This window comes from Geotrypetes seraphini, chromosome 4 (assembly GCF_902459505.1).
Source record: "Geotrypetes seraphini chromosome 4, aGeoSer1.1, whole genome shotgun sequence".
Classification (NCBI taxonomy): domain Eukaryota; kingdom Metazoa; phylum Chordata; class Amphibia; order Gymnophiona; family Dermophiidae; genus Geotrypetes; species Geotrypetes seraphini.
In genome coordinates this window covers 95164538-95192410 of record NC_047087.1, presented here as the reverse complement: position 1 = coordinate 95192410, position 27873 = coordinate 95164538, and the positions used below count along the sequence as shown (strand labels likewise).

At 44.8% G+C, this 27873-nt stretch overlaps 1 protein-coding gene across 1 annotated transcript in view; it reads right to left on the bottom strand.

The window, feature by feature from the left end:
- SENP7 (SUMO specific peptidase 7) overlaps positions 1–27873 on the bottom strand; it is a 286873-nt gene that overhangs the window by 247600 nt on the left and 11400 nt on the right. The window contains exons 2-3 of the mRNA XM_033943657.1: positions 22592–22670; positions 17358–17476 (exon numbers count right to left, since the gene is read on the bottom strand). Of these exons, the coding sequence (XP_033799548.1) occupies positions 17358–17476; positions 22592–22606 (134 nt within the window). The 5' untranslated portion in view covers positions 22607–22670. The remainder of the gene's footprint in view (positions 1–17357; positions 17477–22591; positions 22671–27873) is intronic.

Sequence of the window (27873 nt, the reverse complement as noted above, 5' to 3'; positions counted from 1 at the left end):
GGAGCGCGTGTTTCTGGGGCCGGGAGACCTCGCGTAGCTATTGCCCGCTATGTGAATTGGAGAGAGAAGGACGTGCTGCTCCGTGCGTTCCGGAAGGTGGGAGCCCTAGAATATGAGGGCTCAAAAGTGCTGGCCTTTAACGACTACTCAATCAGGGTGGCTGCTTTGCGAAAGGCCATATCGCCCTGCTGTACTGATCTGCACAATCGGGGGATTAAGTTCGCCTTGGTGTTTCCAGCCCGTCTACGAGTCTGGCATGAGGGCCAAAACCATTCATTGGCTACAGTGGAGGAGGCTCAGGCTTTCCTGGCTAAGTTGCCAGCCTGTGAATGCCTTCCCGACCTGTTTCTGCTCTGGCCTGGTGGGACTTTCGGGCTCCAGAGGGTTCGCTGCGATGGGAGTGGTCCTAATGGGTTCAGGATAACCCTCCAGGCTTGCCTGCTCTGGATCTACAGGATCTCTTGTTATGCCACCTGAACTACAGGGCCTGTGGAGTGGATTTGGTTTTCATCCTTACTGCCCTCCTTACAATTCTTCTCTTTGTCATCTGCTGGCTGGAGGCTGAGAGGGGCACACTTGCACTTGGACCTGCCTTGAGACCTGTCCTGATTGCTGCGGTTTGTAGCCCTGGATATTGCTGGACTATTTGCTCTGTCTTTCGACTGGACAATCTGTTTGTTCTTTGTGCTAGTTTGATCTTGCTGCATTTGGGGGTTTAGGGGACATTGAGGGGGGTGGCAGGGGGGGGGGGCTCTCCGGGTAGGTTGGGGATCTGTTTCTGGGAGTGCATGTTGGGGGGGTTGGCATGCTAAGGGGGGAGGGGGATGGTAGGAGGGGGGTGTGGATGGGAGGACTGAATGGGGAGTATGCATGGTGGATGCTGTGTGTTTGGTGGGTGTGTATGAGGTGGGGAGGGGGGAGGGCAGAGGATTGCTGGATACTGTGGGTATTTTCGACAATGGGGGCCGGGCTTAGCTGGGGGGCCTGGTCTCTTATTCCATTTTCTTTTTCTACATTGTGGCACTTTTGGTGGCTTTTTATGCTGCATAGTTATGGTTAACTTGACAGTGGTGACTCTTAATGTTGATGGTATCCACTCTCCTATTAAAAGAAAGAAAATTCTCACGTGGCTTCGACAGCGTCAGGTAGATATTGCATTCCTTCAAGAAGCTCATCTTACGAGTGCTGAGCATGAGAAGCTGCGCAGGGATTGGGTCGGGGATGTACGGTACTCTGCCTATAATGGCCGCCAGAGAGGAGTGGCTATCCTGGTTCATAAAAGCATACCACTCCAAGTTCACAAGACAATTCAAGATAAACATGGCAGATACATTATGGTTGCAGGGGACCTTTGGGGCTTTCAGTTTCTTTTTTGCAATCTGTATACCCCGAATGTTTATGACCATAGTTTTTACTCTGGGCTGCTGGGTATTATAGCTCAATTCCCTACTTATCAATTGGTTGTGGGAGGTGATTTTAATGTTGCAGCTGACCGACAGTGGATTGTTCTCCTGCCAGGCCGCGACCTAGGAATCATGGCCAGAGGGGTGTGAACTTTCTATGTACTCAATTGGCGGTGGTGGATACCTGGAGAACTCTTCATCCTTTTGACAGGGAATATACGTTTTACTCTCATCCCCATTCCATGTATTCTAGACTGGATCATGTTTTGGTCTCCCACGCTCTCTTTCATCGTGTGGATAAGGTTTCTATTGAGGATACCACTCTGTCGGACCATTCGGCAGTCCTTGTGACTATAGCGGTTACGGAGCGTAGGAGGGATAGATCTTGGCGGTTCCCAGCCTCTCTCTATAGTGACCAGAAGTTTCGAGAATTTCTGCGGGACAAATGGGTGGACTATGATTTGTATAATAATACTTCTGACGTAGACCCGGTAGTGTTCTGGGAGGCTTCGAAGGCTGTGTTGAGGGGTCATATCATCCAATATGTGTCAGCACAGCGGAAACGACAGGGGGAGAAACTCCTTGCCCTTTCGGAGCAATTGGCAGAGATTCGTAAACGACACCGAGCGACGCTACAGGGCACGGACGGGCAGCAGATTCGCTCCTTACGCTCTCAAATTAACGAGATACTGGATGCTAGGGCCCGTCAAGATATTTACTATCAAAAATTTCACCTTTATCGCTGGGGCGGAAAGGCGGGTAAACTCTTAGCAAATCTGGTCAGGCCCTACCGGAAGAAGCAAATTGTACGAGTGGTCAAGACTTGTAGGGGAGAGACCCTCACTCAGGAATCTCAAATACGGGAGCAATTTGTTGATTTTTATAGCGCGTTTTATGCGAGGAGAGACTTTACCATCGAGGAGCGGGACCGTTTCTTTTGGGATTTGTCTCTCCCGCAGTTGTCCGAGGTTCAGACGGAGCATCTGAATGCCCCTATTTCTTCGGAGGAAATCCAGTCGGGGATTAACAAACTAAAACTCACTAAATCGCCTGGTCCCGATGGCTTTGGCCCCGAATACTACAAACTTTTGCCTGACCTGCTTGTCCAACCTTTGGGTAATTATTTCAATTTCCTTTCCTCAGCACCCACGGGCGTTCTGCATAATCTTGCTCATATCACCCTGCTCCCGAAGCCGGGAAAGGATCCCACGCAGGTCGGTTCATATAGGCCTATCTCCTTATTGAATCAAGATGTTAAGCTGTTAGCGTCTATCATGGCAACTCGGCTCAATGTGTTTCTCCCTCAGCTTATTGGGGATGATCAGGTGGGATTTGTCCCTCAACGTTATGCATCGATGAACCTTCTTAAGGCGTTGACTGCGATCCATGAACATAGGGGGAGAGGGGGTACTTCCGCGATCGTCGGGCTCGATATGGAAAAGGCTTTCGACAGTATTTCTTGGCAGTACCTCTTTTGGGTGTTGCAGGAATATGGCGTCCGTGGGACTTTCCTCGCTTTGATCCAGGGACTCTATACGAAGCTGCAAGCTAGGCTACTTATTAACGGCAGCCTTTCGCAGTCGTTTCCACTTTGCCGGGGTACTCGCCAGGGTTGTCCCCTCTCTCCCCTATTGTTTGTCCTAGCTATAGAGCCGTTAGCTATTAAGATTCGTTCCAGTCCTGCCCTGCGAGGCATCCGCATTGGTAGGTCAGAGTGTCGTATTACACTATTTGCGGACGATATTTTACTTTTCCTGGACCAAGCCCTCACCCATTTGCCGGTGGCGTTGCAGCTGGTATCGGAGTTTGGTGTTCTCTCCGGTCTCCGTGTGAACTGCACGAAATCGGAATTGTTACCCCTGTCGGGGCTTGGGTGGAAACCGTGGCATTCTGGCCTGCCTATCCCCCCGGTAACGGCTCCTATGAGGTATTTGGGTATCTATCTGCATCCGGACCCTAGGGTTCTGTACAGGAGTAATATCTTGGCTGTAATTGATAAGATTCAGGCTCTGTGTCACGCGTGGCGGGACCTTCCACTATCCCTCTTGGGGAGGGCGGCGCTGATTAAAATGATTTTACTGCCTAAGCTGCTCTATCCCCTCCAAGCGGTGCCCTTTTGGATTCTACAGCGCGCTATCCGACGGCTTCGCTCTCTTTTTTCTGTATTTCTTTGGCATGGCCGGACTGCCCGCATTGCTTATGCTAAGTTGACCCTTTTCAAGCTGGAGGGGGGCCTGGGGCTTCCCGATATTCGTGCTTACAACGTGGCGGCTTTAATGCGCTTTATTCATGAGGGTGTGACGGGGTTGGCTCGATTTTCCCCGCAAGGATGGCTGGAGGGATGGTGCGCGCCTTACACTTTCTTGAACCTTTTGCATGCCCCACGGGGACTGCGGGGTGAGTTGTCCTCTAAGTTGCAGTTCTTGCGCCCTTTTTGCCAGGCCTGGCACTGGTGGCGCCGGCTGCAGACGAGATCTCCCAGGGCTTCGCCTTTTCTGCAACTACAGGGTAATCCGGACTTTTCACCAGGATTGGGATGTTCTCCCTTTGCCGCATGGGCGGTCCAGGGGGCTTCGACACTCGCTCACATGATGGATGGGGATACGGGGGTATTTGACTCTTTTGCCCAATTTCAGGATAGGTGGAACATACCTAAAACTCACTTTTTCGCTTATTTACAGGCCCGCCATTACTTTCAGAGTCTTTGTTTGCAGTATGGCGCGGAGTGGCCATGTGGACATCTTGATATACAACTCTTGAGTATCCCGCCTGCCCTGAGTTCTCTAGCGCTCTGGTACAGGGTGGTGCGTTCGTCCGTGGCTCAGGGGCCTTTGACATTGTTATGTAATGCCTGGAATAGGGACCTGGCCTCTCATTATACCCCTGACTCTTTTCTGACACTCTTTCACACCCTTCATGCTTTCGTGAAATCTGCGGCCTGGCAGGAGACCCAATTCAAAATCCTCCATAGAGCCTACATTACCACAGCACAGGGGGCCAGGATGGGTTTGTGGGAGGAACCTACATGTATTAAGTGTAGCGGGGCACCTGGGACATTCCTCCATTCTTTTTTGGAATGTCCTGAGCTTTCTCTGTGGAACTCTTCCTTCGCGCAGCTTCGATTGGTTCTCCACTGCACTATTGAGAGGGATTATAAGACGTTGTTGTTGGGTGACCAGACTTTGTTGGAGGAACAGGGCCTCACGATTCCTCAGAGGCGCTTTATCTACCTGATGTTCTTGACGGTTAAACGTCTGATCTTGCAATACTGGACCCAGCCGGGGGCTATCCCCTTGGACTGTTGGATCCATCAAATGCATGAGTTAGCCCGCTTTGAGCTTGGTTATTATAAACATTCTACTAATCTTGAGGTCATGGAATATTTAGCCATATGGCGGGTGTTCGCACATCTACCTATGGTTTCCAGCTTGGGGGGTCAGGGGGAGCGTCTGATTGATGGGGGTATGGATGTGGGATATGCTTGTGGGAGTGGATGGTGTGCTTGTCTGGGCGGTTGCTGAGTTCTATGTTTAGGGGGTTTCGCAGATGGATTTGTTTGCTTGTTCTATATAAAAAATACTTGTTGGGGTTGCCATGAGAGACACCTCATTTATGCTTTTGGATATAAGTAGAGGTCTCCTTGGATGTGTTCTACGCTCCTGACTGAGTTCATTGTATTTTTGTTGACCATTGTTCTATTCTTTTTGTATTTTCTTGGTCTCTCTTGTTGACTCCTCAATAAACATATTTTCAAAAAAAAACAACAAAATTTCACTCTTGTGAAAGCTTTAGTTAGTGACAGTACTAGAGGGATATCCCCTCTTCAACAGTTTGTGTTTTAAAGTCTTGGATTGTTGTTTATAATCTTTAATATCCGAGCAGTTCCTCCTATATCGGAGAAACTGAGAAAAAGGCAGACTTTTCTAGGATGACAACTATCATAGTGAAGAAATGTTGAATTCAAAAAAGCAAGAAATAAACACAGAGGATCTCTAATTAGAAAACACATGATATAAATTAAAGAACTAAGGCCGGTATTGGACAGACTTGTATGGTTTGTGTTCCATATATGGTGATTCAGTGAAAGATGGGCTGGAGAGGGCATCAATGGGAATTCCACTAACTTGGAACATAAGGACGTTACTGGCCAGACTTTACAGTAGATATCCTGCAAACAACGGGATGGTTGGGTAGGCTGGAGTGAGTTTAGATGGAAACTTCAGCTGCTAGAATCTAGGACAATACCGTGTGGACTTTAGTCTATGGCCCAGAAATATCAAAGAGACGTTAATTTAATTATGCATTGTATTTTTAATAACTAATGGGCAGACTGAATGGACCATTCAGGTCTTTATCTGCCGTCATTTACTATGTTATGTTACCTGGAGTAGGACCTCTGATATTTCTGAGAAGGGGGAACTACTTCTACGGCATTTAGTTGATGCAGAACTTTGATTTCCTGAAGAAGGTACATCTGCTGAGATGTGAAAGATGACTCTCTTAGAGGGTTGATGACTTCGAGGACTCAAGTGTCCGTTATGATAAGAGCCCAGTGCTGATGAAACGATTGTAGACGACCTCTGATAAGTTGGGGAAGAGGTTGAAGAGGAGGGATCTTGGCCATGCTCTCTAAAAACACATCAAAAAGACTGAGCTGGTTTTTGCAGGGTTGAAGACTGAGACACTTGAGGTCTCTCTTGTTTTTGCCTCTTCTGTGGTGGAGGCTTAGAAAAAGAGGATGCTGGATTCTTTCTTTTGTAGGAATAAGAACTAGATTTTGCAGCAGGTTTAGACAGTTGACTCTTAGCTTTAGAGCTGTTCAAAGAGTTCCAGTTTTGCTCATGCTGAGTAGGCTTTTGAATAGCCGCCTCTATCTGGTCACCAAAGAGTTCTTCACAAGACATGGGATGTTGGATAAGCTATCTTGGAGATTAATGTCCATATCAGAAACTAGCATATGGACTTGTTTTTAAAAAATTATCCAAACCTTTTTTAAACCCTGCTAAGTTAACTGCTTTCACCACATTCTCTGGCAATGAATTCCAGAATTTAATTACACATTGAGTGAACAAATATTTTCTCCAATTTGTTTTAAATCTGCTACTTAGTAGCTGTATAGCACAGTTACTTACCGTAACAGGTGTTATCCAGGGACAGCAGGCAGCTATTCTCACATATGGGTGACGTCACTGACAGAGCCCGGATGCGGACGCCTCACAAGCAGACTTGCTTGAAGAAACACGAGTGCCTTCCCGCCCAGCGCAGGGCGTGTCTCCTCAGTTCAGATACCTAGCAGAGAAGCCAACCAGGGGAGGTGGGTGGGTTGTGTGAATAGCTGTCTGCTGTCCCTGGATAACACCTGTTACGGTAAGTAACTGTGCTTTATCCTAGGACAAGCAGGCAGGTATTCTCACATATGGGTGACCTCCAAGCTAATCAGAATGGGATGGTGGGAGTGTTGGCAATTTAGGAGAATAAATTTTGTAATACTGTTTGGCCAAACTGTCCATCCCATCTGGAGAAAGTATCCAGACAATAGTGAGAAGTGAAGGTATGAACCGAGGACCAAGTAGCAGCCTTACAAATTTCCTCACTAGGTGTAGATCTGAGGAAAGCTACTGAAGCTGCCATTGCTCTGACTTTTTGGGCTGGGCATAGCAGAATGAGATATAAGCTGCCATCCAGTTGAAGATGATATGCTTAGAAATAGGATGTCCCAACTTATTTGGATCGAAGGAAACAAAAAGTTGAGGAGCAGTTCTGTATGGTTTGGCGCTTTCCAAGTAGAAGGCCAAAACACGTTTACAGTCCACAGTATGAAGAGCTGATTCTCCAGGATGAGAATGAGGCTTTGGAAAAAACACTGGAAGAACGATGGATTGGTTGAGATGAAATTCCAAGCCCACTTTAGGTAGGAATTTCGGATGAGTACGAAGAACCACCTTGTCATGATGGAATACAGTGAATGGTGGATCAGTAACCAAAGCTTGTACCTCACCGACTCGTCAAGCAGAAGTGAGGGCAATGAGAAACACCACTTTCCAAGTGAGATACTTCAAACGAGCCTTATCAATTGGTTCAAATGGAGGCTTCATGAGTTGAGAAAGGACAACATTGAGGTCCCAAACCATAGAAGGCGGTTTGAGAGGAGGTTTGACATTGAAAAGTCCTTTCATGAATCTGGAAATCAACGGATGAGCAGAGAGGGGTTTCCCTTCAATAGGCTGATGAAAAGCCGCAATTGCACAGAGATGAACTCGTATGGATGTAGACTTGAGGCCAGAATTGGATAAGTGTAAAAGATAGTCCAAAACAGAAGATAAGGAGGAGTGCTGAGGCTCCTTATGATGAGAAAAACACCATGTAGAAAATCTAGTCCATTTTTGGTGATAGATTTGTCTAGTGGTGAGCTTTCTAGAAGCCTCTAAAACGTCTCTTACAGATTGAGAAAACTGAAGAGGGGTTATGTTGAGAGGTACCAAGCTGTCAGGTGTAGAGACTGCAGGTTGAGATGAAGCAGTATGGCTCCCTGCTGCTGAGTTGAAGTAGAAATGCGTACCAAGGTTGTCTCGGCCACCAAGGAGCGATTAGAATCATGGTGGAATGATCGTTCTTCAACTTGACCAGAGTCTTGAGAATGAGAGGGAATGGAGGGAATGCGTAGAGGAAGAGATTTGTCCATTCCAGAAGAAAAGCATCTGCCTCGAGGCAATGAGTATATCCTGGAGCAGAACTGAGGCAGTTTGTAGTTGTGGGAGAGCGTTCCCCACTGTGAAAAAATGTGATGAAGAGATGAAGAATGGAGAGTCCATTCGTGAGGTTGCAGTAGACAACTCAAGTTGTCCGCCAACCAATTCTCTGCCCCTTGAATGAAGACAGCTTTGAGGAAGGTGTTGTGGCGGATTGCCCAGTCCCAAATCTCCAGAGCTTCTTGACAAAGGGAGGCAGACCCTGTCACTCCCTGTTTGGTGACATAATACATGGCGACTTGGTTGTCCGTCCGAATGAGGACTACTTTGTCGTGAAGCAGATGTTGAAAAGCATGGAGAGCTTTGAGGATTGCTCTGAGTTCCAACTGATTGATATGACACTGACAATCCATACTGGTCCAGAGGCCTTAAGTACAGAGACCATCGAGATGAGCGCCCCAACCGTAGCTCAAAGAGTCTGTCGTGAGGACCTTCTGATGAGGGGGCATTTGAAAAAGCAAGCCTCTGGAAAGATTGGAAGAGAACATCCACCAACGGAGAGACTACTTCAAAGAGGGAGTGACTGTGATGTGTCGAGAAAGTGGATCGCAAACCTGCGTCCATTGAGATGCCAGGGTCCACTGAGAAATTCTGAGGTGAAGTCTGGCAAAAGGAGTCACGTGTACTGTGGAGGCCATGTGACCGAGGAGTACCATCATGTGTCTCGCTGAGATGGAAGATCGGGAAGACACTGTATGACAGAGTTGAAGTACAGCTTTCAGACGTTGCTGTGGAAGGAATGCTCTGAGTTGTACAGTGTCCAGAACAGCTCCAATAAATTGTAGGGTCTGTGAGGGTTGAAGCTGAGATTTCGGCAAATTGATCTCGAATCCCAAATTTTGTAGGAACCAGGTAGTCTGTTGGGTCGCTACAATAACCCTTTGAGACATGGAATCTTTGATGAACCAGTCGTCTAGGTAGGGAAACACCTGAAGACCATGATTCCTTAGAGCTGCTGCTACCACTACCAGGCACTTGGTGAACACTCTGGGAGATGAGGCCAGGCTGAATGGTAGAACTCTGTATTGATAATGCAGATTCCCCTCCCGAAATCTGAGGTACTGACAGGAGGCCGGATGAATGGGGAGTGTAGGCCTCCTTGAGATCCAGAGAGTATAACCAGTCATTCTGCTCGAGAAGGGGATAAAGGGATGCCAGGGACAACATTCAAAACTTTTCTTTGACTAGAAATTTGTTGAGAGCCCTGAGATCCAGAATGGGTCACAGATCGCCCGTCTTCTTCGGAACAAGGAAGTAACAGGAGTAAAAACCCCTGTTGTGCTGCTCCAAGGGAACTGGTTCGATGGCATGGAGACGAAGCAGAGCTTGAGCTACTTGAAGAAGAAGGGCGGTCTGGGATGGATTGGAAGGATACTCTCTTGGAGGAAGCTCTGGTGGAACCCAAGTGAAATGAAGAGAGTATCCTTCCCTGATGATGGTAAGCACCCAGAGGTCGGAGGTAATTGAAGTCCATTGGTCGTAAAAATGATGGAGACGACCTCCTATAGGGGGAAAATGAGACAGAGTCAGAACAGTGGAGGTTATGCTCTGTTGTAAACAGTCAAAAAGGCTGAGAAGCCTTAGGTGCAGCAGAAGGTTGAGGTTTTTGTTGCTTCTGAGGTTGTTGTTTCTTAAGAGGAGGGCGAGTGTAAGGAGCCGGCTTTGGAGCATAACGCTGTTGATAGATAAGAGCAGGGCGTGCAGGCTTGGCAGGAGCAGGCTTTGGTTAGGTCTGATAATCGATGCAAAAGATTTTTTATGGTCAGACAATTTCTTGGTGGCTGCCTCGATAAGATTCATCAAAGAGGTCATTGCCCTCATAAGGAATATTAGCTAAGCGTTCTGGAAGATTAGGGTCCATGTCAATGGTACGAAGCCAGGCAAGATGACGCATAGCCACAGAGCAACCAGCTGCTCGTGCAGACAACTCAAATGCATCATAAGATGACTGGAAGAGATCCAAACGGAGTTGAGACAAAGAAGCAATAACCTCTTGAAATTCAAAGTGCATTTGAGTATCCAGATAATGCAAGAACTTCGGTAATAAAGAAATAAGAAATTCAAAATAAGTGATAAATTGAAAATTATAATTGAGGACTTTAGAGGACATCATAGCATTTTGATAGATGCGACGTCCGAATTTGTCCATAGTTTTCCCTTCCCTTCCAGGAGGAACGGTGGCATAAACCTTGGAAAGATGGGACCTCTTTAAGGAGGACTCGACAAGGAGGGATTGTTGAGATAACTGTGAGTTGTCAAATCCTTTGCGATGCACAGTTTTATACCTAGAGTCCAATTTGCCTGGAACAGCTGGTATGGAAAAAGTCTGATTCAAAAGCTTATGAAGTGGAAGCTTAAGAGACTCTGCCGGAGGTTGAGGAAGATGCATGACTTCTAGATACTCCTTAGAGTATTTGGAGCCAGTATCTAATTGAAGATCCAAGTCCACAGCCATCTGACAAAGGAAAGACGAGAAAGATAGCTGATCTGCCAATGCTTTGCCTCAAGAAGGACTCAAGGACGTCAAGGCAGCCTGTCTCGAAGATGAAGCTTCGGCAGGGAAAAAGGCATCAAAGGAACCTGGTGACTTAGACGAGGCAATTGAAACCGGGATATCCTCGAGGTCCGGCATCGAAGACCTCAAACGAGGAGTCGGTGGTCTGGTCGAGGTTGGAATAGATCGAGGCTTCGAGGAAGATGGTCTGTCTTGAGAAGAAGAACTATGCCTGGAAGGATGCCTCGATGAAGGCCTCAAATGTCGGTGAGAACTGTGTCTGGAACCAGATCTCAAGGATCAAGGAAATTTCGCCTCGGAGACAAGAGGAGCCAATGCCATCGGATGAATAGGACTAGAGGCTGTAGATCGAAACACCAGAGGCTTGGTGGAGGAACCTCGATGCACTCCCAAAGACTCTGCTCCTTGTATAGTGTGAGGATTCCCATTGAGGCACTCAAAGAATCTACTCCTTGCTTCACGTGCTTGGATGCCAGACCAGACACTCACAGAGACTCTGCTCCCTGCAAAGAGTGTGTAAGTTCAGACTGGGGCAAAGGAAGCAGCTCGACCTCGCGGGAGTCTGCGGATAAGAGGAAGCAGTTTGGGTTCCATGTTAGTAAGGAACTGAATAAACTGCTTCTCTAACATGGTCTGGAAAGAAGCCGGCAAGGATGGATCCGCGTCTGAAACCGGACCACCTGCCTTGGCTGGAGGTTCCTTCGAAGTAGTGTGAGTGTTCTTCGACCTTGGAGTCTTAGACACTTTAATCACTACCGGTGAAACCGACTGCTGAGCTATCATAGAAACATAGAAAGGGACGGCAGAAAAAGGCCGAGGCCCATCGAGTCTGTCCACTCCATTGATCCACCCCCCTAGTTAATCGCTCTCTGATGACCTTTTCCCTCGTAGAGATCCGACATGAGCATTCCATCTGTTCTTAAAATCTGGCACGCTGCTGGCCTTGATCACCTGTACTGGGAGCTTATTCCAGCTGTCAACCACTCTTTCGGTGAAGAAGTATTTCCTGGTGTCGCCATGAAACTTCCCGTCCTTTATTTTCAGCGGGTGTCCTCTTGTGGCCGAGGGTCCTCTAAGAAGGAAAATATCATCTTCTACCTTGATACGACCAGTGACATACTTAAACGTCTCAATCATGTCTCCTCTCTCCCTACGTTCTGACCACTAGGAGACAGGGGAAGATACAGCAGCTGACGTCGAAGAAAGAGCCGCTGCAAACAACGAAGGTCTGATAAGGCTCGAGGTGGAAGCAGTAGGTGCAGGAGGGGCCTCGGTAGGAGTCAAGGCCGAGGACGCCTTTGAAGTTGAGGGAACAGAAGACTCCATCTCGAAAAGCTTGTCCACCAAAATACAACGACGCTTGAAAGCACGAGGCTGAAGTGTTTGGCAAGGCAGGCACGACCTAGGATGATGTTTCAGCCCAAGGCACTTGAGGCAGTGTCCGTGAGGGTCCGTAAGAGAGATCGCGCGCTGATACTTGCTACACCTCTTGAAGCCCGTGGCAGGCCGGGACATAGAAGTAAAAATAGCTGCCGCAAAATCGAAGTCCTCAGGCTGCGGCCGAGCGGCCTGTCCCAAAAAACGGACGGAAGAAGAAAAAAAAATTATTATTTTTTACTAAAAATAAAAGAAAAAAATAAAACAGCGATTTGTGAAGAAAAAAATACAAACCGCGGTTCAAAGAAGGTACCAAGGAACAAAGTTAAACGCAGAGAGTCAAAGACGGGCTTCTCGGCTCCGCGGAAAACTGAGAACTGAGGAGACGCGCCATGTGCTGGACAGGAAGGCACTCGTGCATGCGCGGTGCGGGCGACTCGAGACTTCGAGTTTCTTCAAGCAAGTCTGCTTGTGAGGCGTCCTTATCCTGGTTCCGTCGGTGACGTCACCCATTTGTGAGAATACCTGCCAGCTTGTCCTGGGATAATGCATGCTCTCTAGTCACTCAATGCCCTTGTTTACTGGACTACATAGGACAAATGTCCTGCTCTAAGACACAACTGTTGGAACATTGTTCTTATGTTAACACGTTTTCCTTTTGTTCCAAACCTGTTTCCCCAGAAAACAACTGGCACAACTGGGTAAACCTCTCTGAATCTACATACTGCTCTCTTGCCTACTAAAACGGTCTCCTACTCCCGTAAGGCCCCCTGGTATCTTCCGTACCACAGAGAACTGAAGCAGAAATGCCGAAAACTGGAGCGTAAATGGAAAAAATCTAAATCCCCCGCAGATAGACAGTCCTGGAGGGACAGTATCAAGTTCTACAATACAGTACTAAAAAAAGCAAGGAAGAATTTCTATGGTGACAAAATCACCAGATCCAATAACCAGAGCAGCACATTGTTTAACATCTGGCGCTCCTTAACCTCTAAAAATGACTCCTCTATTCTCCCCTCCTCTCCAGCAGCTGACAACCTAGCAAAATTCTTCAACGAAAAGGGTGCTACTATAAGAAGCTCTTTTCCATCAGCAGTCACTTACAATTTTCTGGTGCCCAGCGACACTAACCCTTTCCCAGTAGACAGATCCTGGACAGTCTTTGAGCATGTATTCAAAGCACAGGACTCTAAACTGTGCCACAAGTTAAGATCCTGCAAATGTGCCTGGACCCGTTCCCTTCCTACCTTTACAAGAATATTCCCACGCAGTCTATTTCATCTCTCACCAGACTTATCAACTCAGCCTTACTATCTGGCCTATTTTCCGTACAAATGGGACACATTGCCCTGACCCACAACTGAAAAAAGCTGATCTAGACCCGTCCTATAGCAAATATTCCTCTCCTGACCGAAATGCTCGAGGTTATTATATCCACTCAGCTCTCATCTTACTTAGAGAGATTCTCCATTCTATTACCTTGAGCACTGAATCCCTGCTGGCCTCTTTAATCTCAAAGACTCAACAACTTCAATCTCGTAATAAGTTTGCTATCCTACTACAATTCGATCTATCTGCGGCCTTTGATGTTGTCCACCACGATATCCTAATTTACCAACTTTCTGAGATAGACATTGATTCCACAGTCTTAGACTGGTTCTCGAAATTTTTACGATCCCACTCTTACACTGTTAACATGAATGGAATCGTGTCTTCTCCTTGGAGACTGCTATGTGGTGTTCCCCAGGGATCACCCCTGTCCCCTATTCTTTTCAACATTTATATGTCTTCTTTAAAATTCTTCCATCTATCTCCCTTTGAAACTCTATTTACATATGCAGATGACATCCTTGTCCTTCTTGAGATAGATTCAAACCTCACTAACCTCAACGGAAATATAACAGCTTGCATAACGAAACTCCAATCCTGGGCCCTCTCTGTACAAATGAAGCTGAATGAATCCAAAACAAAACTATACTGGCTTTTGCCCAAAATTAGATCAGTTACCCATGCTCATTCCACTACCTTCTGGTCCCACATTGCAGATTGAATTCTCAAGCAAAGTTTTGGGCATCATTATTGACTCTACACTTTCTTTTAATGATCATCTCAACTCTCTGGTAAAAAATGTTTTTTTAGTCTTCACATGTTGAGGAAAGTGAGATCCTGCTTCCGCCAACAACATTTTGCTGTCCTTGTACAATCAATCATTCTTTCCAGACTGAACTATTGTAATTGGTGACAGGTTAAATGCGCGCAAGACAACAGCGCGCAGACAAAAACGCCAAGACAAATCAGCGCAAAGATAGCAGCGCGCAAGTACAACTCAGCGCAAGACATCTGAGCGCAAGGATAACAGCGCGCAAAACAATTGAGCGCAACGATAACTGAGCGCAACGACATTTCAGCGCGCTACAAAATGGCGCGTGGCGAAGGGCACGCGCACGTTCAGCAAGGCAACACGTCATCACGGCACCACGTTATCAGTATGGTTCCCTTGCCTCTTTGTGCTTTGAATATAAATCACATGAATGCATTTTCATTACTATGGTTACGTTTCCTCTTTATATATGTGCTCAGAACAGCCCGCCTTCCTTTCACTGCCTATAACAGATATTTGTCTCACACGGATTTTACTCGCCTCTGGTGAGAGCAACACTACTTCCAGATTTCAGATTTCTTCATTTCCAGATGTCTCTCGCTCAGTTGTCTTGCGCTCACTTGCCGGCGCTCAGATGTCTCTCGCTCAGTTGTCTTGCGCTCACTTGCCGGCGCTCAGATGTCTTGCACTCAGTTGTCCCGCTGGCGCTTGTTACTGAAAATGATTTGCGCTGAATTGTCTTGCGCTCAAATGTCTTGCGCTCGGTTGTCTTGGCGCTCATTTGCCTTGCGCTCACTTGTCCGCACGTGTTTGTCCGCATGCTGTTGTCTTGCGCACATTTGACTATGAACCATTGTAATTCCATCTATCTAAGTCTAACCAAGAAAAATCTTCAAAGACTTCAGCAGATCCAGAACACTGCGGCTAGGTTGATCTTCACAAAAAGCAAATTCGATCATGTTTCCCCACTTCTGTCAAAACTTCACTGGCTTACGGTGATTTCTAGGATTCACTTTAAATGTACCTGCCAAATTTTCAAGATCCTACATGACATTCTTCCTCCCCTAATCCCACTATCCTGGAATTCTTCGAGACCTGACACTACCAGATCCGCTCACATACTCAAACTATCTTTCCCCTCATTAAAAGGCGTCATGTATGCAGGTAAATTAGGGAAATCCCTTTTCTTCAAATTCACTGAGCTTTGGAATAACCTCCCTGCCCTGCTGCAGAACCTAGGCTCATTCCAATTATTCCAAAATCATCTGAAAACTTGGCATTTCTTCAAAATGTAAAGCTATCCTCTTCATACCCTCTTATTTCTTATTATGTCTTTCCCTCATTTATTGAACTACCTGTAAACCTTGCCGAGCTTTATCTTTATGGAGATGATGCGGTATAGAAACTTAAGGTTTAGTTTAGTTTAGAATGGAAATGCCTCTAGTGTTTCATTGCCTGGACTATCAACATGATTTTTCATCATTGCAATTTGTTATTTTGGAACAATGTACACAGTCAGTAAGAAGAGAAGACTGGTGTCTGTTTTTGCGGCAGAGGGGACAACATCGGATATACATGCTGGATTCTGAACAGCTTAGTGGCTTGAATGCACCCATTGAGTAGATGGTGTTCTTTTGAGGTAATGCTGGCTATGTACTGATTGGGTGATTTTTGGTGGAGGTGAAACTCGAACCTGATATTAATCAATTCTCTCTAGGCGTCTGTGGTTGCCAACGCCATTTTGTGAAGGATAATGGATTATGAAGAGAACAGTGAAATATGAACACCTGATGAAGTTTGTAGCGAGATGGGGATTCTGTGTCGAGTTGAGAATGAACAACTGGATTCCAGCATTGCATAATAGCAATTTAATTGTGTGGCATGTGTGGAGTGCAGCTAAGACTTTTTCTTTTTCTCACTGCATTGTGTCTATAGAGAAGATACTTTTGGAATAGAAGGTTAAATGATGTGTTTTCTCACAATTCTATATATATCATACATATCACAAATGATAACACACAAGGATCACCATCAAATGGGATCTGGATATATGGATTAAGGGCTTTTTTCATACTCACTCCCCCTTTTACAAAGCCACAGCTTGAAGAGACAAGGTGTTGCACTTTTTTCATTGCTAGATCATTCAAGTAGAACAAATTCCCCACCAACCTCTGGCTATGTTTGATACAATAATGTTTTTAAAAGGCAGTTGAAAGTAGGGTTATTCAGACAAGCATTTGATGGAGACACTTACTGCTGAATAATTTTGCCCTCCTCAACAAAATACTCTGACCCCTACTAAAAAAAAAAAAAATCAGATTTACTGCTAGACCATACTTCGCAGGATTTATGTCATGACATCATTGGTCTCGGAAATGTATATGTTAACTATATTATATCATTAGTTGCTGTAGTTTCTGTTTTTAAGATTTTTCTTCTATAATGTATGCACTTTTTTTAATCTGTTTTGTACTCTAGGCAGATAATTAATTAAATTAAAATAAATGTAAGCTGCCTATGCATCTACTTTTGTGATTTGCATGTAAGAATTCCCAGGGGAGTAGTTTTGCTAGAGTTGCCCGGTACTTGCAGGTTTTATAAAATATACAGGTATACGTTTAGAATTCCTGCATGCACTTACATTAACTGTAAAGGTGTATTTGTACATGGGCATTTCCACCCTAATTTGCAGCCGGTTTCAATGCCCTTTTTATAAAGGCACATAACTGCCTATGTTGCTTTTATAAAATATGTGCATTTTGGACTTCTCACACAGGTGTTGGGTTATAACATCAGGCTCATTACTGGCTAATGAAAAAAAAGGGATGAGACTTGCTAGTCACTATGTTTATCTGCTACTTGTTTTCCAAAAGACTCTTAAAAAGCGTAATTTTCAAAAGGCCATTTAGGCATGTTATTTAGGCTATCTGAAAATTGTCCATCCTTTCTCTTGGTTAAAAACAACCGCATAGCTAAGGAGGTTGACGCCTGGGGCAATGGTGACCTGCATTGCCACACCATCTTCCACCTGCTGCTTGCAGTGGCCTCAGTTCCCTTCCAACATCAAGTCCTGGTTACCAGAGATATAAAAAATTACAGGCCTTAGTGTAATTCTACTGCTTGCGTTGTTTATGTTAGCTACTTTCTAATGATATTCTTCATGTTGTTCTGAAATATCTTTATATTGTCTAGTATTTGTAAAGGCTTCTTACCAGACTTGTGCTTTTTCTTCAATAACATTGCATTTGTGTATGTCACATTTACTTCTATATTTGTTGCATTCCTGGTTTCTGGTCCTGTTGTACCTGTCATAATATGACGGTAAGTGGTCCTTAAAAAAAAAAAGGGGGGGGGGGATAAAAAATGTGAATACAAACCATTCAAAATGTCAGTGCCACTGCTATTCTCTACATTTACTGCCACTCTACCTCCCCCCAGTAACTAATTATGGCCTTTTGTAATCAGTTCTACAAAAAAGCTTAACCTCTTATTTTCTTGAGTCCCTTAATCAGATTATAAGCTCCATGGGGAAGCGAATCTCTTTCATGTAAGGCTGGACAATTATCATTTATTCAATTTGATACCCACCATCCACAGGATGTCGTGCTTGTATGTGGTGAGCGTGTTGTCGGGGCAGCAGCTGACTTAGGAGAGGTGAGGTCGTGCGCATGCTCGCACAGGATGGTGGCCGGCTTGGATCTGGAGCCAGGAGGCACTGACGGACGGCAGAGGCATCGGCTGAAGCAGGAGGGTAGCTGCATGGGGACCCCAAGGGAAGGAAGCCACCACTTTAAAAGCGCTGCAGCACCTGCAGGCAAGTACTCACCCCAGGGCCACCACTGCTGAGTGCTCGTTTATCGGGGCAGTGCTCGGTTTGCGAGACAAAAGTTTGCTGAGAGTTTTGCTCGTCTTGCAAAACACTCGCAAACTGGGTTACTCGCAAACCGAGGTTCCACTGTACTGGGATTTTCAACCCATCTCTTTTCTCCAGCAACTTCCAGGAAGAAAAATGGTGTGTCTATTTTTTTTTTAACTCTAAACTACCTATTGACATTATATCCCACAAAACTGATGCAGAGGGCAGATGGTGTTTGGTACAAGCTGTGTTGCACTCAATTGAATATACCTTCATGAATATATACGCTCCTGTCTCTGATAATCCAGATTTTTTTAGAGAACTCCAATCAGTTCTCTTGGAATTTAGCTCTTACTCCCTTGTCATAGGAGATGACTTTAATTAAATACAAGACCTAATACTAGACAGATTGTCCCTCTGTAAATCCTCCAAATCTAAAACATATTTAGAACTTCATAATCTCATTGATAACTTCACTTTAGTAGATCCGTGGAGGCTCCTCAACCCTAAAGGTAAAGAATATTCACCACCTCCTCAATTGATCCACTCTGTTACAGATGCCACGATCCATCCTATTACCCTTGCTGATCACGCATCCATTTCCTTACACCTCACTATCTCCCCCACTCCTCATAGGACACCCTCCTGGAGACTCAATAATCACCTTCTTCTAGATGATGAAATCATTGATAAAATAAAATGCTTTACTGCTGAATTTTTTGCATTCAACTCTAAGGATCCTGAGATATGCCCCATCATCCTTTGGGAAGCTTATAAGGTCTCTCTTAGAGGGGAATTAATTAAACTATCATCTTGGAAGAAAAAACAAATGGTCCAGAAAGAAAAAGACTTAGAAGTATCCATCAAACAATTAGAGTCTCAACATATGTCAGAACACACATACAATCCCTCTATATATCATCAGCTTCTGAAACTCAAATATGAGTACAACTCCATTATCTCTTACAAAGCTAGACAAGACCTTTTTCTTCATGCCTCTGGTCACTATATGGGAGTAACGTCATGGGCAAACCTCTGGCTAAATACCTTAAGACAAGACAAAAAATTTACATATTTCTTCTATTCAAAACTCCGCAGGACATGTTGTCACATCCAATGATGCTATTGCATCTCAATTTGAACTTTTCTACACCGACCTTTATAAAACCGAATCTACCTCCTCTGAATCAGACATTGACATTGATCATCCCCAATTGAGTGCTTCTGCGAAAGCAGAATTAGAAATGTCTATATCTCCCTCTGAAATACTTCTCGCAATATCCTCTTTAGCCAACAACAAGGCCCCAGGACCAGATGGGTACACCAATTAATTTTATAAAAAATTTAATGTTCTGCTAGCCCCTTATCTCCTCAATTATTTTAATTTCATTCACAACTCCTTGGAAAAACAATTCAACTTCACTGAGGCCACTATTGTTGTTTTCCCAAAACCAGATAGAGACCCTACCCTTGTTAAAAATTTTAGACCGATATCCCTCCTGAACTTGGATTACAAAATCCTGACCAAAATTCTTTCGATTAGACTTAAAGTGATATCCTCTTTGGTGCATAAAGACCAAATTGGATTCATTAGAAACCGTCACATATGAAACAACCTTCGACTCTTCCATCTTATTAATGCCCATGTTAAACATCTCACGGAACCCGTGGTGGGACTTGCCATTGATGCTGAAAAAGCTTTTGATCGGGTAGAATGGACTTTCCTACTACAGGTTCTACATTGGTTTAATTTTGGAACATACTTTACCTCTTGGATTAAAGCACTTTATTATCAACCCACTTCACACATCCTTATCAATAACACGCTCTCTAAACGCATCTCCCTATCCGAGGTACCAGACAAGGATGTTCTCTTTCATCTCTCTTATTTAATCTCACTTTAGAACCACTACTGGCATCTATCCGCTCCTGCACTGACATCAAAGGCATTATCTCTAATCCCAGACAGATTAAACTTGCCACCTATGCAGACAATGTTCTTCTTTTCATTAGAGATCTCCTCCATTCTACCCCAGCTATTATTACTCTTGCTACAGAATTTTCCCTCCTATCAGGCTACCTAGTTAACTGAGAAAAATCTGAACTTTTTCCTTTAAATGATCTCATCACTGTGTCAGAACTGTCACACTTCCCATTCAAATGGTCCCAAGAAGCCATCAAATACCACATCATAGTATGGAGCTTAATGTTGATAGGATCAAACAATTAATCACTAGATCTACCACTAAATGGTCTCCCCTGTTTCTCTCATGGTGGGGGAGAATTGCATCAGTTAAAATGACCTTCGCTCCTCAGATCACATATATATTGTCCATGCTACCTTTTTGCTGTAAGAAACTATTATTCCAATGGATCAATAGGAAACTTACTTCATTTATATGGAACAATGAAAAGCCTTGTATTGCTATAGCAAAACTGTTTGCCTCCAAATTGAACGGATGTATGAATCTCCCTGACTTTCACCTCTACCAAACTGATTTTTGGTTTCATACACCTCCTCCTCATGATTTACCTTCATGGTTGGAGTTCAAGACCTATTTATGCACTCCATATCTGTTAACTATATTAGGCACCATGAATATTCCAATGCATCTGAGGGTATATTTTTTGCTAAGTGCGACACAGCAAGCTTTGAGACATCTGGATGCTGCGTCTGAGGTATCTATCTATGCAAGTCCTGACATGTCAATCTGGGACAACTACAAAATTAAACACAACGGCAAGACCTTATGCTGGAAAAAATGGCAGAAGGCCAGAATATGGTCTGTAAATCATCTCTTTTGTAAAGACCAGATCCTATCCTTCTTTTCATTATGTATTCAATATCCACAACTAAAACTAAGCCCTTCACAATGTCTTACCCTTACTGCTGCCATTACAAAGGTGACACTGATTCTGAAGGATACAACTTCTATTCAATCTATACAAAGATAGAGTTCACTTGTTATATCTTCAGGGAAAGCCATTTCTACCTTCTACCACATTTTATGAGATAACCACTATACCTTCTCCCCACAATCTATGCATCAATGGGAGAGCATGTTGACTGTACCTCTTTCTGACATTAACTGGGCTGAGTTTTGGTCCATGACCAATCATCCTTTGCTATCATCCAGAATCTCATAATCACTGTTCTTTGTAATGTTGCAGGCAGTCTGGACTCCAGTTCGTATGTGGAAGGCCAAGTTGAAATCTGATCCGAAATGTTGCCATTGTTCTGAAGCTGAAGGCTCTCTCGATCATATGCTATTTTATTGACGATCTATTCATTCCTTTTAGTTCCGTATTTGGAAGACTACCAAAGACATTACATTTTGTTCTGCAGATTTGACCTTTAACATGGTCATCCTTCGCTCTCAGCATCCCTGTTTTGCTAATAAACCTTGTCCTCCTCAACTGATTGATACGATGATTGCTACTGCTATCATGCATATTCTAAAGAACTGGAAATCAACTGCTCTGCTGGACTACACCTTCTGGTGGAACTCGTTATGCCTATACCATGAACATGAACAATATGCTTTTGAAAAACGCTGTATATCCAGATTATCCTCACGATCCTCTTGTCCGTCCTCTCCATGGAAATTTCACGATAGGTTTATTTTATTTACTTAGCAGACCACTTCATCACCTTTAATGTCTATTTGCCCATTCTCTATCTTCTCTTCCTCTTCTTTTTCTCTTTTCTATTTATAATGCATACTTCCTATATCCGTTTGGCTGAATTTTGTACTGGGTTTTTACATAGTTCCTGTTGTTTGTTCAATTAATTGTTATCTTTCTAAATATGGAAGTTATTGTACCTGGATTTTTATTTCTTTGTTGCATTTTGCAAAAATTTCAATAAAACTCTTTTGAACTAAAAAAAAAAAAAAAATCTGTGGATAGTCCTGCTCAGTGCTACTTATTTAGACAGCAGGTACTGTAACCCAATAAGTAGCTTTGAATATTAGGCCCTATGTTTTCAGTAAATCAGTATGGCACATATTCTATAAATGGTGCCGGTAGGTGCCCTACCTGTGCCTAACTTAAGTTGAAAACACCGTTTTAAAAAATTAAAAAAGCATTTTAAAAGAAAAAATGTAGAACAGCACCTTCATTGTGCTTATGGAGATGCTTTATGATGCCTAATGCCACTGTAGGTGTGGCTAACGCCGGAAGTGGCATTAGGTGTCAAAGTGCCTCCGTAAACACGATTCACATAAAATGTAGGTGCTAGAAATGTAGGTCTTAAAAACCCTGGCTTACATTTCCAGCACCTACCTTTTCTGAAGCCATGATTCTATAAACAGTGCCTTTGCATGATTGACATGCAATTGGTGGCCACTGACAACAGCGCCATTTATAGAATCCAGGTCTATGTGACTATTCATGACAATTTAAAAGAACTCCTCTATAAAGAGTTATTTCCTTGAAAAAATAAATTTATACTTAAAAGTTCCCCATACTATATTTCAGCTCTTATTCCTTTAAACTAGTCTCTCTGGTCCTTTTTAGACCCTTCAAGCTTCTGATCTTTCTCTCAAACACCAGATCTTCCCTGGAGGTATACACTATTCCCATGCATACCTTGGCAGATTTCATTCTATTTTGATCTGAAGACAATGAAGCTGTTCGTCGCTCTTCTATTGTCGCCACAGCTGAAAATCTTGAAAAGAAAAATTATAATTAGACCAGGATTGGTTCCTTAAAATTACCACAAGCTAGAACACCAATTTCTTCAAAGATCAATACAGCAACTAAAATTCTGCACTAAACCAATTTTAAATTTACTTTATTGCATGCAACTCAAATGGATCAAATAATTACAATCAGATATCAGGATCCCAAATGCTGCCCCTAATTTGAGATTTTATGGGACTATCACAGTAACAATCCCAAAATCAGGCCATACTTGCCAAATCTTGTCTGTTTTTAGAGCCTTTGTCATTTCTCCCCATCTCAATCAGCAATTGCATTCCAATCAATATCATCATCTTTACACACACCAAGGAGATCAGGATTCTGATTATTGTTTGCAATTACCTGATTCATCTCTACCTTATGGCTAGTATAAGTAAGCCAAATACAATAGACAGACTAAGATTAACATCAAAGTAATTTGCATTTCAACCAATGCTACATGAGATGGCAACCAATATTTTGTCTAGTGAACAGCTATTGTCAATCTACTATAATAAAACCCTAAGCGCGCATGCGCACTCTTATCTGCGTGTTCCGTGATCCGTATGTCCGTGGCCGGCAAGAGTGCGCATGCGTGCTTCGACACCCCCCCCCCCTTCACTCACTGTAAGGAAGGAAGGCAGTTTGTCGTCGTCAACCCCCCCACTGCACCCAAACCCCTGTTAAGCCTCCCATCCGCCCCTCCCACCACAAAACGACCACAAACCTCCGCATGTTTCCATATCCCCCCCACCACTACCGCCGCTGTGCAGCCAACCACACTGACCCTCCCATCCGCCCCTCCCACCGCGAAATGATCTACAAACCTCCGGGCACCAGCAGCATCCCCAGCACTTTAAACACGCTGCTTCGCGGCCTTCTACTGCTGATTTCCTCTGCCGCGTCTCTGATGATGTCATCAGGGACGCGGCAGAGGAAATCGGCAATAGAAGGCCACGAAGCAGCGTGTTTAAAGTGCTGGGGACACTGCTGGTGCCAGGAGGTTTGTAGATCGTCTCGCGGTGGGAGGGGCGGGTGGGAGGGTCAATGGGGTCGGCTGCACAGTGCAGTAGTGGCGGGGGGGGGGTGCTGCTTACCGGTTCTACTGCACAAGGAGGAAGGGAGGGAAAGAAAAATGCCAGCTTCTACTGTACAGGGGGAATGGGGGAGGTAGAAATTGAAAGATGCTGCTCTATGGTTCTACTGCATGGGGGGATGGGAGGCAGGCAGGCAGACAGTCTGGTTTTGGGGGTGGGTCAAAGTCTGGAAGGCAGTGAGGGGGACATAGGCAGGAGGCACTGGGGCACTAAGGACATAGGAAGGGGCACTGAGGGCACTAAGGACACGGGAAGGAGGCACTGGGGGCACTAAGGACATGGGAAGGAGACACTGGGGGCACTAAGGACACAGGACGGATGCACTGGGGGCACTAAGGACATAGGACGGAGGCACTGGAGGCACTAAGGACACAGGACGGATGCACTGGGGGCACTAAGGACATGGGAAGGAGGCACTGGGGGCACTATGGACATAGGACGGAGGCACTGGAGGCACTAAGGACACAGGACGGATGCACTGGGGGCACTAAGGACATAGGAAGAGGCACTAAAGACATAGGGAGGAGGCACTAAGGACATAGGATGGAACACTAAGGACATAGGAAGGCGACACTGGGGGCATTAAGGACATAGGATGGAACACTAAGGACATAGGAAGACGACACTGGGGGCACTAAGGACATAGGAAGGAGGCACTGAAGACACTAAGGACATAGGATGGGACACTATGGACATAGGAAGGGGGCCACGGAGAGACAGGCCTGCATGGCGCAACAGAGAAATACAGGCAGGGGGGGCCAGGGAGACAAAGACAGAAAGAAAAATAGACAGGGGACCAGGGAGAGACACAGACAGAAAGAATGACAGACAGACAGCATCCAAGGAGAGAGAGACAAAGAAAAAAAAGCCAGACAGACAGACAGCATCCAAGGAGAGAGAGACAAAGAAAAAAAAAACAGACAGAAAGACATCTACTCTAGCATCCATTAATGTAATGGGCTTAAACACTAGTAGATATATAAATGTGTATACTTGATTTTTTTATTACATTCATAACAACTCATTTAGCATAATAAAACACTTCATTATATCCAGAGATAGTAAATAACTCCTATCATCACCATCCAATGGAACAACTTTAAGTAGAAAAAACTCTCTTATGGCATCAGATGCAATTTGGGCTGGACAAATATGGAAATGCAACTTTTCATAATGGAAAACTAAATTAAACCCAAAAAAGTCTCTAACATAAAAGAGCTTGAGCAGTAAAGTGCATATAATTATCTAGACTGAAGCTGGAAAAACCCGAAAAGATGGGAGCTGCAACACTCAAAGAACTACTCACTATGAGTGAAGATTAAATAAGCACTTTAAGCACTTTTTGTGTTATTTTGCACTAAACTCACTGAGAGCCCAAGGATGTTTCACAGTTGATACCTTTTGGTGTAAGCCAGTGACAGCCGTTGCCTCAGTTCGGAGGTGGCTGTGTGACTGAGGGCTCTCTACATAATTCTAAATTATATTTTCTTAGGTTATTTTTAGTGGAACATTTCAGTTCCTCCATTCTCCTTGTGGGCGGTCTCTACCCCTGATCACAGTTTTCGCCTCGGGGCTTGGGAGTTTTTTTGTTCTATAATTATCTAGAAGCAGAGGAAAACATAACAATCCAACTCAACTGAGAAAAGAACAGCAAAAAACACTATGTCAATCGCCAAGGATGCACCAAGGGCGATACTCTATGTTTGGAAGTCCAAATGCTTTTTCAATGGGCAGAGGCCCATCTTTTAGCTCTCTCAGCAGTAGCAGGAGTAGACAATGTGCAAGTGGAATTCCTCAGCTGGAAGACCCTAGTTCCTGGGAAGTGGTCACTGTCTCAGGAAGCCTTCACCTGCATTGTATATCGGTGGGGTCACCCGACATTCAATCTGTTGACATTGGCAGCCAACAAGAAGGCGGTCCAATTCTTCAGTCGAAGATACAAGCCAGGAAGAGAGGGCCTGGACACCCTGGTGCAACGCCTTCCCTCCGTAGCCCATAACAGGCAGACTTCTGCGCAACATCATGGTGCACCAGGGGCTGGTGATTCTAGTAGCATGGACTGGTTGAGACAACCGTGGTCTACAGACCTGGTTCGTCTACAAAGGAATCAGGGTCTCAACCTTCCATGTCATCTCCAGATGCTCATGCAGGGTCTAATCGCCCTGCAGGATCCAGAACGCTTTTGGTCTTACAGCATTGGCTTTTGAGTATGTAGGATGAAGGTGATTATAGTAGCATATGCAAAAGCCTGGAAGTGCTTCCAAGCTTGGTGCGATCAGAGGAATGAGGACCCAAGCTTGGCGCCAATCTCTATGGTGCTCGCTTTCCTGCAGGTAGATCTGGAAAAAGGCCAAGCGTTTGGCTCCCTGAAAGTTCAGATTGTGGAGCTCTTATGTTTTGGGACTAGGATTAATAAGAGCATATAGCCGAACATCCAGATGTGACCAGGTTCTTGAAAGGCGCTTTGTGTCTCCGTCCTCTAGTGCAATAACCTTTTCTGGCATCGAGTCTTAATCTGGTCCTCCAGGTGCTGGCTAGAGCGCCCTATGAACCTCTGGTGCAAGCTTCTCTGATGGACCTTACCATCAAGACAAGTGTTTTTGGTGGCAATTACCTCAGTCAGACAAGTGTCAGATTTTGTTATGCAGAGATTCCTTCCTCAGAATTTCGGATTCAGGTGGGGTCTTATGCACAGGTCCATCTTTCTTACTGAAAGTGGTTTCCAGCTTCCACATCAACTAAGAAGTGTGCTTGCCAGCCTTCACTCCCTCAGGATAAAGAAAGTGTGATCAGGTGCTGAAATTGTTTGGATGTCTGCAGACTCTTTCTGCTGTTTCTGGAGGTTACAAACACATTTTGACTGTTTGATCATCTTTTTATACTGGCGGGGGCTGCCCATGAAAGCCAACCAGCCCCGAAAGTGACCATTTCAAGGTGGATCTGTATAGCCATGTCTTCAGCCTATATCCGAAATGGAAAGCATCCACCTCTATCTGTGAAGGTGCACTCCACTAGAAGTGTGGCTTCCTCATGGGCGGAATTCTTCAGCGATGCCCTCGGAAGAAATCTGTAGAACGGCCACCACAAGGTCCTCTCTCCATAAGCTCATGAAGTTTTACAAAGTGGACATGGTGGCCACACAGAACTTGGCCTTCAGGTCTTCGGTTCTGAAAGCAGGTTCATCTGTTCCACCCTAAATTCAGGGGACTGATTTGATATGTCCCACATATTCAGAAATAGAGTGTCTGTCGCACTCAAAGGAAAGATTAGGCTCTTACCTCGGTAATCTTCTTTCTAGTAGACAGACACTCAAATTTCTGAAGCCCGCCCTGTCAGATGTTCATTTGCCTGTTTACTACCTTGAATGTAGGAGGATGTGATGGAGGACATGACTACTGCATTGCAGAATCTAGGGGGTATCTGTAGAATCTTCCATACTCTTAGTGCAGGTTGTGCTCAGGTTGGTGACTTGCTTGTTTTCACCTTGTTATGTATTGCAAATGGTTAAGTTTTGTTTTATCTGTTATATGTTAATGATATGAGCAGAACTTACGTTTCTCAGGGAGAGTCCCCATACCTCTCCCTGCTCTGTTTCCTCTCCAAGGCTGACCATCTGCTTTGGTACAAACTGAGGAATGAATGACAGTCCAGAGGGATGGGAGGCGGAGCAAACAAATGTTAATGAAGCACTCTACAAGAATTCCCGTAAGAAGGGATTGACTACTCACAGGTTCAGGAATAGAGTGTGTCTACTAGAAAGAAGATTACCAAGGTACGAACCTAATTTTTCCTTGCTTGTTCTGTCCTTTCTCACCCTCATGACACACTCTCACCTTTTTCTGCCTCCCTATCTTCTCCATGGCAAACTCACCTCGCTCTGCCTTCACTCTCCCTATGGCACAGCCAGCCAACATCAGCTGTTCTCTTCCTCTCCCCCACAGAGATTGCAAGGCAAGAGGAAAAAAGTGAACCACTACACACTGGGTCACTTCCTCCTCCACTGGCTCAGACCTGACTGCTTATGTGAACTGCATGGGCTTCCCTACATGAACAGTTGGGTCTAAACTGGCAGAGGAGGACGAAGTGATCCAA